General features: G+C 52.5%; 1 protein-coding gene across 3 annotated transcripts; it reads right to left on the bottom strand.

Annotated features, from left to right (window-relative positions):
- Positions 1-22: 22 nt before the first annotated feature.
- Positions 23-15,968, bottom strand: HMGCL (3-hydroxy-3-methylglutaryl-CoA lyase). Of its 3 annotated transcripts, XM_023635514.2 has the most exons (10): positions 15,843-15,949; positions 13,915-14,048; positions 11,988-12,071; positions 9,852-9,959; positions 9,033-9,128; positions 7,256-7,404; positions 4,871-4,934; positions 3,255-3,443; positions 1,717-1,842; positions 23-732 (listed from the first exon to the last, which is right to left on the bottom strand). In XM_023635514.2, exons 4-10 carry the CDS (start codon positions 9,939-9,941, stop codon positions 631-633), a joined length of 816 nt encoding a protein of 271 aa, XP_023491282.1. In that variant the 5' UTR covers positions 9,942-9,959; positions 11,988-12,071; positions 13,915-14,048; positions 15,843-15,949; the 3' UTR covers positions 23-630. The 3 variants fall into 3 exon arrangements, with proteins under 3 accessions (XP_023491282.1, XP_001504254.1, XP_005607413.1); XM_001504204.6 differs by lacking the exon at positions 13,915-14,048 and having other exon boundaries at positions 15,843-15,968; XM_005607356.4 differs by lacking the exons at positions 13,915-14,048; positions 15,843-15,949 and adding an exon at positions 12,191-12,443.
- Between the last annotated feature and the right edge of the window lie 397 nt (positions 15,969-16,365).

Here is a 16,365-nt window from a genome sequence, read left to right as displayed (position 1 = left end):
ATAACTGAAGTCCACATTTTCCTCTGAGTGCAAATGTAAAGATGTTTTATTCCCCCACTCTCATACATACACATCTGCACAACAGAATACTGGAATGTTTCTGTGTCATTAAACTGTAGTTACATAAGCTGATTTCACAAATCACATTTAGAGTAGAGATTTTCCAGAGGTGCTGGCGTTGGCAGGTGGCCACCAGAGCTCAGCCCTCACCTCCTTCAGCAAATGCCTTCTGCCAGCTTGGGAAAAAACTCCATACCCCTTTGCCCTATGACATCAGAGAGCAATGTCCCCAGGGCTACGGCAGGGTCGCGCTGGGTAGAGGCGCCTGCTGGCAGATTTACTTCACCCAGAGATGAGACTTGAGGATCAACCCAAGCTGGGGAACTGGGTTCCCAAGTGCCCTGAGGCACTCAGCTCCCAGGCTGCTGGGTCTGTGGTGAAAGGAGCCCTCCAGGAAGGAGGAGCTGAGGCCGCGCCCCTCGCCTCCTTTCTTCCAGGACAGACTAGCGCAGGGCTGGCGGAGGTGCCTGCTCTGGTAATTGCACTCCCAGTGCCACGCACTCCCTGGTGCGTCATCCCCGCGTGCCCCTGTTCCTACACAGGCCCCGGGGCTCTGGGTGGGCAGAAGGCTCACAGTTTACAGGTAGCCTGAGCCACTTTCGAGCTGGTTTTTCTGTTCAGGGCTTGACAGATAAAGGTCCCAGCTTCCAGGAGCTTCTGGAGGTTCACACCCTTCGAGAAACAAGTCAGAAGATGCAGTAAGTCATGACATGCCCTCAACACCCAGGGAAACAGACAACTGTGATACTGGAAAAGTAAGGGTGAAGACAAACAGGCTTTGTTCCTCTGATGTGGGACACCGGCTGCCCGTGAGGTCGTGTCCTTCTGGCGTCTGGGGTTGGCCCTGTGACTCCCCCTGTGTAAGATGCCTCAATCTGTGCCACGGCTCGTAGTGCTGCCACCAGGGTAAGATCTCATGCGTCTTATCCATCTCCGGGGCCTAGCACAGGGCCTGGCCCATGGTAGTCAAAGACTGCATATTGACGTGAGGACTGTGAGGCAGAGAGAGGCAGGAGGGCAAACACCAACTAAAAGGGCCGCACCAAAACCTCTGTTCATCACAATAGCTCAGACTGTCCCGTATGCTCAGCTCTGGGCCAAGCATTCTACATTTTCCTACCTAATCCTCCTAACAGCCCTATAAGACAAGTGCTATTAACATTCCCATTTCTTAGCCCCAGAGAGGTGAAGTAATTTGTCAGGTCACACAGCCTGTGAGTGGCAGGATTAGGTTTTAAACTCAGTTCCGTCTGATCCCAAAGCACAGATGCTATGCTGCTTCCAACCCACACTGAGGGCCCTTACTGACTCTGACAGAGCCCGGGGGTCTGTCTCACTCCACTGCCCTCATTTTTCAGAGAATGAAACAAAGATCCAGGGGGAGCTGACTCATTTCAGGTCACAGGCCGACCAGGGCTCCTTCCCCACACCACAGCACCTCCCCGAACTGAGCTGTCTGTCACTGAGCCTGGCCTTGTGGCCTCAATCAACCACACTCTGCCATTCTGAAAACATCCCTAATCCCCAGCACACTTCCCCTCTTAACAGCACCCCGCCCCCCAACCCTAAACAAACCCCATGGGCTTCTGTCCTCTGGCTTCAGGCTGAGCTCCGGGCAGTTCAAGGCTACCACCACCAGGGGGCAGGCGGGCTTACCGTGTGAATGCCCAAGCCGGCCAGCATGTAGACGAGGTCCTCAGTAGCTAAGTTTCCCGATGCCCCCTGTGCATAGGGACAGCCTCCAAGTCCTGCTACAGAAGAGTCCACGACACTCACCCCCATCTGGAAACATAAGGATGGTGAGACATGGCTGTCACTGTGGGGACCAGAGCCTACAAAGCTAGTCCTTATAAACCTCTCAATCAACTGCTGCCTGAAATTCCACTGAGTTTTATTCATTCCTTTGGCTAAGAATTCTGTAAAGTGAAAATCCCACTGAAAGAAAGTGACAGTGTTTCTCCTTTTAGTTCCTGGAACAGTGTGAGTCTTCTGTGGACATAGTGTTTCCTTTGCCAGGAATATCTTCCCTCAGTTCCTTTCATGGCGGACTCCTTCTCACCCTAAGGTCTCAGCCTAAAAGCCACTACCTCAGAGAGGCCGTTCCTGATCACCAGCGACCTAAAGTAACCCCCTCGCCTGCTGAGATTTCAGGCCCGTTGTTAAGGCTGCTCTCACTTCAAGTCCGGCCCCTCACCCCACGGGCCCATTTCCCCAGGCCAGGTGCTGCTCGCTCTCCTAGGTGACTGCCACGTTCTCCTCTCTCCTAATCCTCTAACAGACCCTAACCTTGACAACCACAACTCTGAGGAAACAGACCCAGAAGGCAACAGAGTCCCCTGGCTTAAAGACATGAGCCTCTAGGAGATAATTTGAGATTAAAAAAAAAAGAAAGAAAGAAAGAAAGAAAGAAAGAAAAAAAAGTGGCCCAAGACTGCCCTAAAGACAATAGATTAGACTTGGCCTAAGGCTACAGCAAGGGAGCCTGTGGTGAGACACTCAGAACTTCCTAAGAGCTGCCTGTCCATGGAATCATCATTCTGGGCCAGCCCATCAGAAGCAAACCTCAAGGGAAACCCATTCTGAGGTCTTAGTCCAATCTTCAGGCTACAACATTCAAGGTTCTCCCTGTGAGCGACCTCTGCCTACTTCCCTGCGTCCTGTCTCCTCGCCCGCCCCCTCCACATATGCGCGTGCATGCATGCACACACACACACACACACACACACACACACACACACACGTGCATGCTGTCACAGGGCAGGGTCCGTCCAGGAGTCCTCCCTGAACCCCAGCTTAGTCCCACAAAGCGGTGCTGCCCAGGCACCTTCCCGCTCCCCTTTCAGCCGCTCAGCTTCACGGCCACAGGCCTCTTGCGGCAAATCCTCTCCGACCTCCCCAGCTGGGGTGGGCGCCCTCCTCAGTGCCATGCTCCCTATCTCTCCCTGGCACTTGTCACAATATATTAGGATCATCACCTAGCTCCCTCGACTGTCTCCCCTAACAGACAGATGGGCGCTTTCACGGCAGGGGCTCATGTCTGTGTCCAAGGTGGCCAGCCCAGGGCCCGGCACACAGGCATCAGCATTCCACACAGTGAACGCTGGCTGAAAGAATAAAGAGAACAGGGCTGTCCCGCTGCCATGCCCTTTGGGAGAAGGGACACGTGCCTTTCTCCTAGGAGATGCCCTGATTACCTGCAGGGCCATCAAGGTGTTGGCCAGGGCCTGGCCATAGGTGTCATGGCAGTGGACAGCCAGGGCAGCCACAGGCACCTCCTGCATGACAGCAGACAGCATATCCTTCATGCCCCCGGGGGTGCCCACGCCGATGGTGTCCCCCAGGGAGATCTCGTAGCAGCCCATTGAGTACATCTTCTTGGTGACCTGGGGAAACAAGCAGGCGCTGGAGGACACCAGATTCCTCCCTCCACCAGGGGTCCTTCACCTGTGCAGAACATCTGAAGCACTAAAATCCTATCGGATCGCAGGCTCCTTACAGCTTTGAGTGGGGATGATAATTCTCATTCTGCTCCAGAAGCCTGGGACGTAAGGGCGCGCTGGCCGCTGGTGCGGGCGCCGGTGCTCCAACTCCTGGGCGCGCCTCCCACCCACTCAGACTTCAGTCCTTCACTTACCACCTTCGCACTGTGTCAGACCCAGGCACCGGCGTCAGTGAGACTCAGTCCTTTCACAGAGCTTTACCCTCACGAAGAAGATCTGTGAAGTCATGGGTCTGACGTGCTAGTTATACAGTTTTAATAGAAGTACCTAACTGTTTAAATGTTTAGAAGCCCATTTGCAAACCCGTAAAATCACTGCAAAACCAGAGCAAGGTCTGCCCCGCCTGAGGAGATGCTGCCCCCACTGTTCTGCTGGAGAAGGCAGAGGAAGGACGTGGCAGGCACAAGGGCCCAGATGATACTCCACAGTGGTCTGCTGGACGGAGGAGCCGGTGAGCACCCCCACTGCCCACGTGGGCAGAGCTGAGGCGCCGCGGCAGCCTGTGGGGCAGAGGGGCAGAGGAGGGGGCAGGCTCGGCAGTGCCGTGATGCTGGATTAAAATCCCAGATCTGCCGCTCCCTAGCTGTGGGACCTTGGCAAGGGACTTTGCTGATTTCTGAGAAACAGTGGGGAGCCTCTGTAGGGCTACGGTGAGGCAGCGGCACTGGGAGGCTGGGGCCTGGGCCCAGCGCCGCTCAGTCAGCGGCTGCTCCCGTCACCACTCCTCACTCCTGGATGCTCCATGGTGTTGTGGGAAGAGCAAGTGGGCCTTGGAGGGAAACAAGATGGGGGTTGAGACCCGGTTTCACCATCTGCAACCTGCATGGCAAGGTGGTCAGTCTGTTTCCTCAACTCTCAAGTCTGCAGGGTGGTTCTGAGGACTAAATGACACGAGCTCTTGGGTTGCTCAGACTCAGTCCCCACGCTGGTTCTTCTCAGAGCTGACTGGTTGCTGCTCAGAGGCTGTCAAGTGGCCTCTCTGGCCACCACGAGGAACTGCAGGGACCCGTGGGGGAGGAACCCCTCTGTAGAGCATTATCACCTCAACCATCACGTGGACTGAGCAGGATGGAAACAATTGCTGGCTTCCACGCCGGGGTGGAGGGCAGGGGCTTCCGAGGCTCCCGGCCAGGCAAGGAGGGGGCCTCCAGGAGCCAGCGCAGGGCTGTGCTCTCAGAGGGGCTTAATGAAGGAGCTGGGTGAACCAATGAAATCAGTGACCCGCCAGGAAAGGGGGAACCCAGGCCCTCGGAGCAGGCAAGGCCCCACCCCTCAGAAAAGACCCCTCCGACGTGCACACACACACACACCTCAGCGACTTTGGCTGGGGAGATCTTCCCTTCATAGGGGCAGCCAAGTGCACAGGAGACGTACCTGTGGGAAGACAGGGGAGGAATGGTGTCACAGCCCCCGAGCTCTGTGGCCAGCAGGCTGGGGCAGGGTGGCTGTCTGACACCTCCCCGGTTTGCCCGCAATCAGAAGCTGAAGCTGGGCAGGAGGCTACGTCGAGGCTATGTCAATGATGGAGAGCCAGAACGAAGGTAGTGCCACTCATCAGTGCCAGGAGGGGGCGGTGGAGAGCCACAGCCAGGGAGGGAGGGGACTGAGAGGCCTGTAGCTCAGGAAGCAGGGGTCGCACAGGTCTCAGGAGAGGCAACCAGAGAGCAGGCAGAGGAGGAGAAGCTGGCCAGGGCAGTGTGAGCAGACACCAGAGCCCCAGAGACGAGAGGGAAAGTGGCATGTGGGACGGGGCGGCTGGGGCCCATACTCAAAGGTGGGGACCGAGGACTGATGAAACCAAAGGCAGGAACAAAAGAGCTGGGCTGGCCTGAGCCCAAAGGATCAGCTGCTCTGGTGCGCTGCCAGAGGATTCACACACTCATTTATTCAACTGGCATTTACTGAGTTGCCCACCATGTGCCAGGCACTCGGGCAGCGCCTGGAGTGAGCAAGACTGACTAGGTCCCTAGCCTCATAGAGCTTATTTCAAGTCAGGGAGAGAGCCGATAAAAAGACGACGAATGAGTGAATGGGATGATCTCAGAAAGCGATGTGCTATCAAGGAGGAACAGGAAAGTGTGACAGGAGCAACTGGAGGGGGCCAAGAACAGCTAGGGTGGTCCAGGAAGATCTCTGTGGAGACACGACGCTGAGCTGAGAGAACGGGGAGAGCCATGGAAGGGCACTGCGGGCAGAGAGAGGAGCCAGGGCAGAGGCCCTGAGACGGAAGAGCGGGCGTGCTCAGACAGAGAACCAAGGGAGAAGAGCTGAGGCGTGGAGAGCAAGGGGCAGAGGAGGACGACATGAGGTCGCAGAGGCGGGCACAGGCCGCGGGTCAGCGGCCCCTGTGAGCTACGGTAAGGAGTCTGGGTCCCGGAGGCAGGCAGCTTCTATTCTCACCCGCCCCGCTGGAGATGAGGCGCCGCTAAGACCTTTCCAAGTCTAGCGAACTATTCTGCATGTTAAGAGGCATAATAAATGTTTGCTGGATAAATAACTGCAGACTCAAAGATCTGTAAATTTTTCCATTTTAATTCTCCCCCTTATTCTCCAGTCATTGCTGAGCAATGAAAAGACAAGACAGATACTGAGGGAAGAGCACAGGCTTCTGAGTCAGGCAGACCTGACGAGCCGCCGCTTCCCCACCCATCCATCTGCCCATCAGTTCCTGAGCACCTACTGTGTGCTAGCCCTGAGCCAGGAGAGGGAGCACACCAGGACTAGGAAAGATGGGGGCCCTGCCCTCACGGAGAGCACGGTCTAGTGGCAGTGGGAGGAGGGGAGAATTTAACAAGCTGCTAAGTGCCACATTAGCAGATGTCCAGGGAACTACGGGAGCACAGAGGAGGGGCACCAACTTCAGCTGAAGGACAGAGAAAGCTTCTTGGAGGAACTGGCATCCATGAGGGGACCTGAAGATGAGCAAGAGTTAGCCCTGACAAGTAGGCTGCAGGAGGAAAGGAGTTTTGAGTCCATGGAAAGTGCGTGCAAAGGCCCAGAGGCAAGAGAAAGTGGGAGCATGTGAGAAATGGAAAGAAGCTCCAGCTGGGCTAGAATGCAGCGTGCAAGGGAAGCAGGGCAGAAGCACGCAGGGAGAGACGAGGCTGCAGAGAGTGGAGGGGGCATGTAAATCATGCTGAAAAGTCTGGAGTCAGGGCGTCACTGACAGGTTTTCAACCAGGGAGGGATGTGATCAGATGCGCACTTTGACAGAGTCCTCTGGCTGCAGTCTGGACAGCTGGGTGACCCTACAGCAGACTCTTCATCCTCCTGAGCCTCTGTCTTGTCATCTGTAAGCGGGGACAGCCCCTCCTTGCTGGGCAATTGTGCGGCTACAGTTAGGTAACGCAGGGACCACGCCTGGCACTGCTGCTACTAAAGACATGAAGCTGGAGACTTAGAGACCTAGCGGATTCTTCAGGGATCTGTCAAGAGTTGGTGGTGGAGCCAGGATTAAACTGACCTCCACGAACCCCGTTTAGTGGCCTGTCCTGCTAGATCCGCTGGTGAACAGACCCCAAAGTCAGGTTTGGGGAAAGCAGTTGCTAGGATTTCTTCTGACCACATTCACTTGGGAAAAGCACCTAGGTGTGGAGCTCCTGCCTGCACCCAAGAGGAGGAGTTGGCAGGGGAGGGTTGCTGGAGTCAGAGCGCAGCCCGCTCCAGAGGGTACGAGGAGAGGGGACCAGACTCACCCTCGCACAGGGATGCTGGCCGCCCGAGCTGCCTTCAGGACTTCACCGAACCGCTGAATGCTCTCCTCGATGGAGCAGTTGATGTTCTTCTTGGTGAAGAGCTCCGAGGCGGCTCCAAAGACGGCTACTTCCTTGGCTCCCGCGGCCACCTGCCAACAGCCAGGTGACTTCCTCTCAGCATTTTCTCTTCAAAGAACAGTGACACAGAATGGCCAAACCCTTGTCTTATAATGGATTTTATGATAAATGAATGTTAGAGGCTGAACCATGTCCTTCCCAAAAAGATCTGTTGAAATCCTGACCCCCAGGACCTCAGAGTGGGACTTCATTTGGAAATAGGGTCACTGCAGATTAACTAGTTAAGATAAGGTCATATTGGTCCCTATTCCAATATAAGTGGTGTCCTTATAAGACGGCAGCCATGTGAAGAGAGAGAGACACAGAGCAGAAGGCCAGTGAAGACGGAGGCAGATGCTGGAGTGACGCATCTACAAGCCAAGAAGGCCAGGGGCTGCCAGCTGCCACCAGAAACTAGGAGAGGAGAATGGAGAAGCTCCTCTCCCTCAGAGCCCGCAGTAGGAACCCACGCTGCCAACGCCTTGATTTCAGATTTCTCACCTTTAGAACTGTGAGAGAAGACATTTCTGTTATTTTAAGCCACTTAGTTTTTAGTATGTTAATGGCAGCTGTAGGAACTTAATACAGTGAATTATATTTCAATAATAATGAAATCTTGGGGGGCCGGCCCGGTGGTGCAGCAGTTAAGTTCACACGTCCCACTTCTCTGCGGCCCGGGGTTCACCAGTTCAGATCCCGGGTGCAGACATGGCACTGCTTGGCAAAAGCCATACTGTGGCAGGCGTCCCATATATAAAGCAGAGAAAGATGGGCATGGATGTTGGCTCAGGGCCAATCTTCCTTAGCAAAAAACAAAAAAGAAGAGGAGGATTGGCAGCAGTTAGCTCAGGGCTAATCTTCCTCAAAAAAGAAAAAAAAAGAAAAAGAAAGAAATCTTGGCCTTCCCCCAAGGACCAAGACTGTTGCTGCCATCACCACCCTGGAAGTCACTCTTAAAAGAAGCTTTTTGCCTAGGGGGCTGGCCCTGTGGCTGAGTGGTTGGGTTTGCACGCTCCACTGCAGGCGGCCCAGTGTTTCATTGGTTCGAATCCCAGGCGCGGACATGGCACTGCTCATTAAGCCATGCTGAGGCGGCGTCCCACATGCCATGACTGGAAGGACCCACAACTAAGAATATACAACTATGTACCAGGGGACTTTGGGGAGAAAAAGGGGAAAAAAATAAAATCTTTAAAAAAGAAGCTTTTGGCCTAAATTCAGAATCAACATCTCCAATGATGTTTTCATCTAAAATTATAAGAAAGTTGGCAGATACTAACAACTATTTTTGAAACTCTTGTGGAGACCTTGATTATCTTTCTTTAAAGAGGAAAGAGGTAATAACATGAGCTAATATTTATGAAGCAATTTTCTTCTGCCAGGCTCTTGCCAAGGGATGTACATGCACTCTATCTTCCGAGAGCCTCACAACGTTGGGTTCCACCATAGCCCTATTTTATAGGCGGAATCTGAGGCTCAGAGAGGTTAAGGAGCTTGTCAAGATCAGAGAGCTGGGAGTGGCAGGGCCAGGACTGCTCCCGCGTCTGTCTGACGGTGCTCATTACCATTGGAGACAAGTCATTCACAGAGACATCCCAGGACAGGGACCAAGGCCATCCATCTCACTTCAGGGGCCCCCACCCACAAGCTAGTCTCTTACCGCTGCCTGGAAGCCTTTGAAATTTGGGGTCAGGACTGGGTAGTTGATGCCAGGAAATTTCTGGATGCCCTTCAAGACTTCAGTGTGGTCAGCCATCTGAGAGCCAAAGGAGACAGTGCCCAGTCACTGCCAGGGTCATGCAGAGCGCTCCAGCACAGAAAACCTTTTTATTGTAAAACCTCTGTTCGCCAGAACCCGCGGAGAATGAGTCCTTTTGCAGAGCCGAGTCTCCCCAATGCTTTTAGTTTGTTTGCAGATGGGCTAGAAGGCTCCCCGGTGTGGGTGATACCCCCAGTTTCTCCATATGGCCCATACCGCCAGCTTTACATGAACAGTAACGGCAGTAACACCACGACCAGCCGTTGACTGAGAGGGTCCTCCGAGCCAGGCACCAGGCTCAGCTCTCTCTGTGCTATTTAACGCTCGGCTGGAACAGGATCTTTCTTCCCACCTGACTGTCTCTGTGAAGGAGGAGTTGCTAGTCTTTCCCTTTTACAAACGCAGAAACTGCGTCTCTTGCCAGGCCTAAAGATTCTAGACTTCTAGAGCCAGAGGACACCTGCGAGGTCCTTTTCAACCTGGAGAGGGGAAGGCCTCCCCAAGTCACCAAGCAAGGCAGGGCAGAGCTAAGCCTGAGGCCACGCCTCCTGCCTCCTGGGCGAGGTTCCCTTGCTGGACGGCGCTCCTGCGCATCACCTGAGACCTCGCAGAACCAGACGCCTGCATAGCTATGTTCAGGGCTTCTACTCACGTCCAGAAAATGCAAAACGTTACAGCCTCTCATCTGAGAAACACCCCTTGCTGAGGGCTAGGGCTCACCTGGGGAACCCACTTAGGGGACACAAAGCTGGTGGCTTCTATAACGGGAAGTCCTGCTTCAGAAAGCATGTCTATCAGCTTGATTTTCATGGCAGTGGGGACGATATTCTGTAATGGAGAGGGAAAGAGCAGAAAGGCAGGTCAGCGAAGATGGGAATACAACGGTCTCAGAGAGCAGTGCCTGTCATTTCCAGGCCTTTGCTCCAGCAGGCACTTCACTGTCCCAACTTCCAAACACCAACACGCATTCACGTGTAATCCTCGCCCACAGGCGGGGTACACCGCATGTCTTCGAGTTCTACAGACAGCATTTTGCAGTGGAGGGTTAATATTTACCTGAAAAGGAGTTAATATTTACACAAAAACAATATTTTTCTACCATACAGGCTTTTTCTTAAGTAAATGTTTGTTAATTTATGACCTCATTATAAACAAATTGAGAGCAACGTGTCATGGCCTGAAAGGGCACATAACTAACCCTCTGGGTCCTATGAGATGGGCCCCCAAAATATCACACCCTCCCCTTTTGTGTCTCCCAACTGGCACAGATCTCATCCTCACCTGTTCAGCCTATTGCTTCTTTCTGCACCCCCACCCCCGCCATGTCTAGCTGCTCACCACACTCCATGGGGTCCTCTTTCCAAATCTACATCATTACCCCATGCTATTATGGCATGGTCTCACTCTACCAATTCATCCCACTCAGGAATCCTTCCAAAACACAGTCTCCATTATGTCACCTGCCTGCTCAAAAGCCTTCTATGGCTCCCTAGTACTTACAGGATTAGGTCAAAAATCCTAAGAATCCCAAGTCCTTCTTGCCAGGCCCTTGCCCAACCCCCATCCAATTCCTCTCCCACCACTCTACCTTAATCCATTCCACAAGGAATTTTTGAGAGCCCTCCATGTTCCAGGGATTGTACTAGGCGCCAGGGACACAGCGGTGAGCAGAAGAGACAGGATTCTGCTCTCATAGAGCTTACGGTTTATTGTTTCTAACAAGTACTATTTTTTTTTTAAAAGATTTTATTTTTCCTTTCCCCCTCTAAAGCCCCTGATACATAGTTGTATATTTTTAGTTGTGGGTCCTTCTAGTTGTCGCATGTGGGACACCGTCTCAGCATGGCCTGAAGAGCGATGCCATGTCTGCGCCCACGATCCAAACCAGTGAAACCCTGGGCCGCCACAGCAGAGTGCGCGAGCTTAATCACTTGGCCACGGGGCTGGCCGCCAGCACTCACGATTAAAGCAAAGCTACCCATGCTTTAAAAAAAAAAGGAACAAGCTGTTCGTCTTGAAAAACTAATTAATACATCATTATTTCAGTAAAAAAACATGCCAAAACCGAAAGAAAAACCCCCGTAAAACCTCCGAGAGATAACACTATTAACAGCCCACCATGTAACTTTCTAGGTCTGTGCAGTCCAAGGCATGAGACACTAGCTATAAGTGGTTATTTAGTTTAATTAAAATTACGTAAAAACAAAAATTCAGTTCCCCAGCCACACTAGCCACATCTCAAGTGCACAACAGCCACATGTGTCTAGTGGCCACCACACGGGATGGCTCAAGTCTAGAACATTTCCATCTTCACAGAGAGTTCTATTGGACAGCAACGTTCTAGATCCTTTGCTAGGTAGATGCTCCCACACATATATATACTTTGTTTCTAACGCAAAACTCTAAGATTAAAAAATATATATACTATTTTATAATCTGCTTGAGTCACTTAATATATGCCTGTGTAATGAACAGCTTCATAATATTCTATTTTATGGAAAGTCATTAATGTATTTGATCTATCTTTCCCCACACTGAGCAATGAGGTTGTTTCCAACTGTTGTGTTATTCAACAGGGTTGTAAGGAACATCCCCGAAGACAGATCTTTGAATGTGGCAGCACTTACCCTCCAGCCTGCCCCATGGGGCCGTGAGATGGACTTGGGGACACCACACCTGTTGCACCATCATCTTGGATCACTTAACTGTCCCAGCTGTCTGCCTGGCCTCCGCGACCCGGCCCAAGTCCAGCATCGCGATCACGTCTGGTAAAGCTCTATCCATCCCATCCCCACTGCACCTACCACATGGACCTCTCAACGCTCGAAACCCCTTTTTTGATTGATCCATCTTTACCTTTTCATTTTGTAGTCCGTCTCGGGGACCAACTTCCACAATTTTCACTCGTTTTGGGAAAGTACCCACAGATGAGGTGCTGACCTTTGGTTTAAAAGAGAAAACAAAAGTAACAGGAAGAGACTGTCACAATTCTCCAGGGGCACAAATCTAAAAGAATGGTTGCGTCTTCACTAACACTGAGACAAGAAGCAATTTCTTACCATTTAATCACATTTGGTCTGTTTTAGAATTAAGAACAAAAAGAATATTTCACTTAGAAACAGGAATGAGCAAGAGATTCACGCTCCCGGTACAGGCCCTTTTCCAACTCCTCTAAGTCCAGACCCATTTCCAACGGCTTATCTGATAGCTGACCGTTCAGGTTGTTTCTTACACAAACCTGTCTGCACCTCTCAAACTTAGGACTTCCCAAACAGAACTGTTTCATTACTGCTAAAGCTCAGCCTGACTTCCTCTTTTCTATCTCAGTAAAAAGCATCCCATGCATCCTGTTGTTTAAGCCAGAAAGCTGACTCATCCCCTCCCCCATTCACATGGCCTATAAGGTTCTTACCATTTGGCTCCTGCTGATCTTTTTTTTTTTTTTTTTTTTTAAAGATTTTATTTTTTCCTTTTTCTCCCCAAAGCCCCCCCGGTACATAGTTGTATATTCTTCGTTGTGGGTCTTTCTAGTTGTGGTATGTGGGACGCTGCCTCAGCGTGGTTTGATGAGCAGTGTCATGTCCGCGCCCAGGATTCGAACCAACGAAACACTGGGCCGCCTGCAGCAGAGCGCGCGAACTTAACCACTCGGCCACGGGGCCAGCCCCCCTGCTGATCTTTTTTTTTAATTTAATTTTTTTTGAGGAAAATTAGTCCTGAGCTAACTACTGCCAATCCTCCTCTTTTCTGCTGAGGAAGACTGGCCCTGAGCTAACATCCATGCCTGTCTTCCTCTGCTTTATACGTGGGACGCCTACCACAGCATGGCTTTTTGCCAAGCACTGCCTTGTCTGCACCTGGGATCCGAACCGGCAAACCCTGAGCCAACGAGAAGCAGTACGTGTGAACTTTACCCCTGAGCCACTGGGCCGGCCCCTCCTGCTGATGTTGATGAACTTACTGCTTCCTACTGTTCTACACGCCACCTCCCCCCCGCCCCTTGCCCCCACGGCGGTCCAGTCCCACAGCAGGGCCTCAGTGCTGACTGTTCCCTAGGCCCAGAATGCTCTTCCCACATCGGGCTCCCTCTCACCTTTCAGTCGTAGATAGGCCTCCCCTGACCACCCTTTCTAAAACTGCCCATCCCCTCACCCTTGTTATTTTCTACTTCAGGGCTGTAACTCCTGCCTTCAGAGCACTGCTAAATAATCCCTCCAGGACAACATAAGCTCTCTGAGGGACTCTGTCTCAACTTTCACTTCATCCCTCATGTTTGGCCCTGTGCTTGGCACAAAGCAGGCACTCACTAAAAAGTTACTGAAATAACAAATAAATGCACGCAGGGCAGAGCTGCCCCAGAGGAGGGCAATTACTGGGGGCAAGAAGGAGTAGTCAGTCTTGGACTCTGTGGGGATGGACGGATGGAGAGGGCTCCGTTCTGTTACAATCGCAAGCTGGGTGATGACAAGGTGACTGGGTTCGAGGGGAGGTGACACCTTCAACTGCTGAAGACATGAAAAAAATGGCCTTCAGTCTCCTCTATATAAACTCTGCCCCAAATCTTCCCTTTCTCACCACCAAGTGATACAAGGCTTATTTTCCCTCGTTCCCCATCTTTTCTTAATGCTCCAAATCTTCAAACTAACTTCGTTTTACCAGATTCAATCCGGATGAAGATACTGCAATAGGGTGAGGAGAAAGGTGCACTGTGTAAGCTGCTGGGATCCGAAACTCTTAAGGAAACATTCCCTGCTATGGACCAGCTGGAACTTGAACAACTCACCTGACTGCCCTTGGTTTTAGCAGCAGAGCTTCCTAGAGACTAAGGTGATGCGCCCTTGAATTCCATGAAGTCAACAGGCTAAGCGGGAAGGTCTCCCTCCAACAGGGACGTTCAGCCTGTGCTGGTACATGACCCTGAAATGATCCCACTGGGACGTAAGCTTCCTGAGGCAGGAACCGTGTTTCACCCATTGCTATACTTCCGAGGCCCCGGGACATCACGGGGGCTCAATAAATAACTGCTGAACGTTGTTGAATGAATGTGGAACTTGCTTCCAAGTCCCTTTTATTGGAAACAGAATAAACTTAATTCCACTTCCTTCTCCAATAACAACTCTTCATATAATAACAACAAAATAACAATTCACATTTATTAAGCATTTAATTTTTGACAGGCACTTATAAGAGCCTTCTACCTATTAACCCATTTCATCCTCTCAACAACCTTCTTAGGTGGGAACCATTATCCCCATTTTACAGTGGGAGATCTGAAGCCCAAAGAGATGAAGTAACTTTCCCAAGGTTACATGTTTACCTAGTCACTGAGCTAGTATCTGCACCTGGCAATGCGGGTGTAGAGCGCATGCTCTTAATCCCTAGGCCACGTTGCCTTTTTGCCACCCTTCGGCCCTCCCAGGTTTCCTGTCTTGATTAGACACCCACGTCCTTCCCTCTGTAAAGGTCTGCTCAGAGATGATCTAACCACACAAGTCCTGAGCCACAGCCTTCCGGGCTACAGTGTATCTACATCAACACCTAATACTGACGGAAGGCCAGAGCTAACTCCAGCATCAGGACCTCATTCAGTCCCTACATGGCGGGGCCTATCATACCGCAACTGCACAGAGAAATAAACCACCTCAGAAAGATTACCCCGAATCACCCAGCTGGGGAGTGGGGAAGTTGGGTCCTGACCGTCTGCGTCTGATACCTAGTCTACGCTGGTAACCCCCTGAAGGGCCCATCACCACCATCGCATTACACTAGGCATTTTTTCCAAAACACCTTAATATCATCTCATTTAGTTTTCTTAACTTTTCAAGTTGGAATTACCATCTTTATCACACAGAGGACAACTGGTGGAGGAGGGGGCCCAGTAGACACTAAAGTGGCTTTCTGAGAGGGGCCCACGGCCAAGGCGGTGTACGTCTCCCCACTGCGGTTACAACTCCTAAACTCTCTAAGGCAAAACCACGAGCGACGACCACTCACTGAGAGCTAGAACAGCCTCAAACGCTTTACCTACACTGTCTTTAATCTCCAAAACCCCGAGGGACGGTTTATCCGCGTTATATATGAGAAAACCGAGGTTTAGAGTCAACAACTGCCGCTCAGCCTAGAAAGTGGCAGACCCACTGGGACACGAGCACAGCTCGAGCTCTAACCGACACAATTGCTTCAACCTTTCGTGCAACTAGCCTCCTAGGCTTTCCCTCAACCACGGAGCGTGAGAGGGGCGGCAACACCAGGAGCGAACAGGCCCAAAGTAAAGTTCAGGGAAACCGCGGCCCGAACCTCGGGCCCCCGCGCCCCGCTCGGCGCGCGGGGACGGCTCGCCCAGCGCCCCGAGACGCCCCAGGAGCTGCACACGGACGGGGGCGCGGGGGCGCCGCGGCTTGTTCCGCGCGGAAGGGACGGGACTCGCAATGCGCGCCGAGGAGCCTGGAGAGTTCGGAAGCTCACTTAGCGGGAGAAGCTGCCAGGGTCACCGGGAGGCGATCGGGACAGGGAGCTGGGACGCCCGGGTAGGGCAAGTGGCGCCCGTCCCTGGGCCTCAGTTTCCCCATGCCCCTCGAGGGATTTGGGAGGGACAGAGAGGGCCCTTCCGACTCTGGCCTGAGGCTGTCCGAGAGCAGCCGCCGCGGGCCACGCGCCGACCGCGACCGTCGCGGCGCCGGCAGAGCCCCCCTCGGCGGCCGGGGCACTTACAGCCCGCAGGGACGCCAAGCCCGCCAGTCGCCGCGGCAGCCCCTTCCGCACTGTCGCCATCTTGGCCCGGCTTCCACCGCGGCCGCCGACTGAGGCCCACGTGACCGCCGGCCGTCAGGGGGCGGGGCGACGTGGGGACGCTCCGCGCTGGCCCCGCCCCCGCTCCGCCCCCTCATCGATTTTATTCCTTCTGGTGGGTTCTTTTTTTGTCCACTTTGTCTTTTCTGAGCACCTGTTATACGCCGGGCAAAGGGAGGCGCCGGCACTCTAAAGATGAACAAAAATTAACCGAAGTCTCTGACTTCATGAGTTTAGAATCCAGGAGGTGTGGGGAGACATATTAATAACACACAAATAGTTGTGTAATTACTGCCTTTCACAATCTCGAGATGAAGCATTACTATTTGCCAATCACTGCTCTGCGTTCTTTGAGCGTATTAACTCATTCAGCACGATCTTCAGGATTCAAATGCAGGCAGCTGACTCCAGAGAGAAAAGGATCCTTTGATTTCATACCGTGAAG

Source organism: Equus caballus, chromosome 2, assembly GCF_041296265.1.
Source record: "Equus caballus isolate H_3958 breed thoroughbred chromosome 2, TB-T2T, whole genome shotgun sequence".
In the NCBI taxonomy this organism is placed as follows: domain Eukaryota; kingdom Metazoa; phylum Chordata; class Mammalia; order Perissodactyla; family Equidae; genus Equus; species Equus caballus.
Note: the sequence above shows the minus strand (reverse complement) of the source record. Positions and strands in the feature narration are given on the sequence as shown.

What these genes read in the sequence shown, in the direction of transcription:
- HMGCL (XM_001504204.6), bottom strand. Translation starts at nt 15,902, where the DNA reads ATGGCGACAGTGCGGAAGGGGCTGCCGCGGCGACTGGCGGGCTTGGCG. An exon ending in GCTTGGCGTCCCTGCGGGCT is followed by an intron (nt 12,072 to 15,842) that starts GTAAGTGCCCCG and finishes TTTAAACCAAAG; the next exon opens with GTCAGCACCTCATCTGTGGG. An exon ending in ACGGACTACAAAATGAAAAG is followed by an intron (nt 9,960 to 11,987) that starts GTAAAGATGGAT and finishes TCTCCATTACAG; the next exon opens with AATATCGTCCCCACTGCCAT.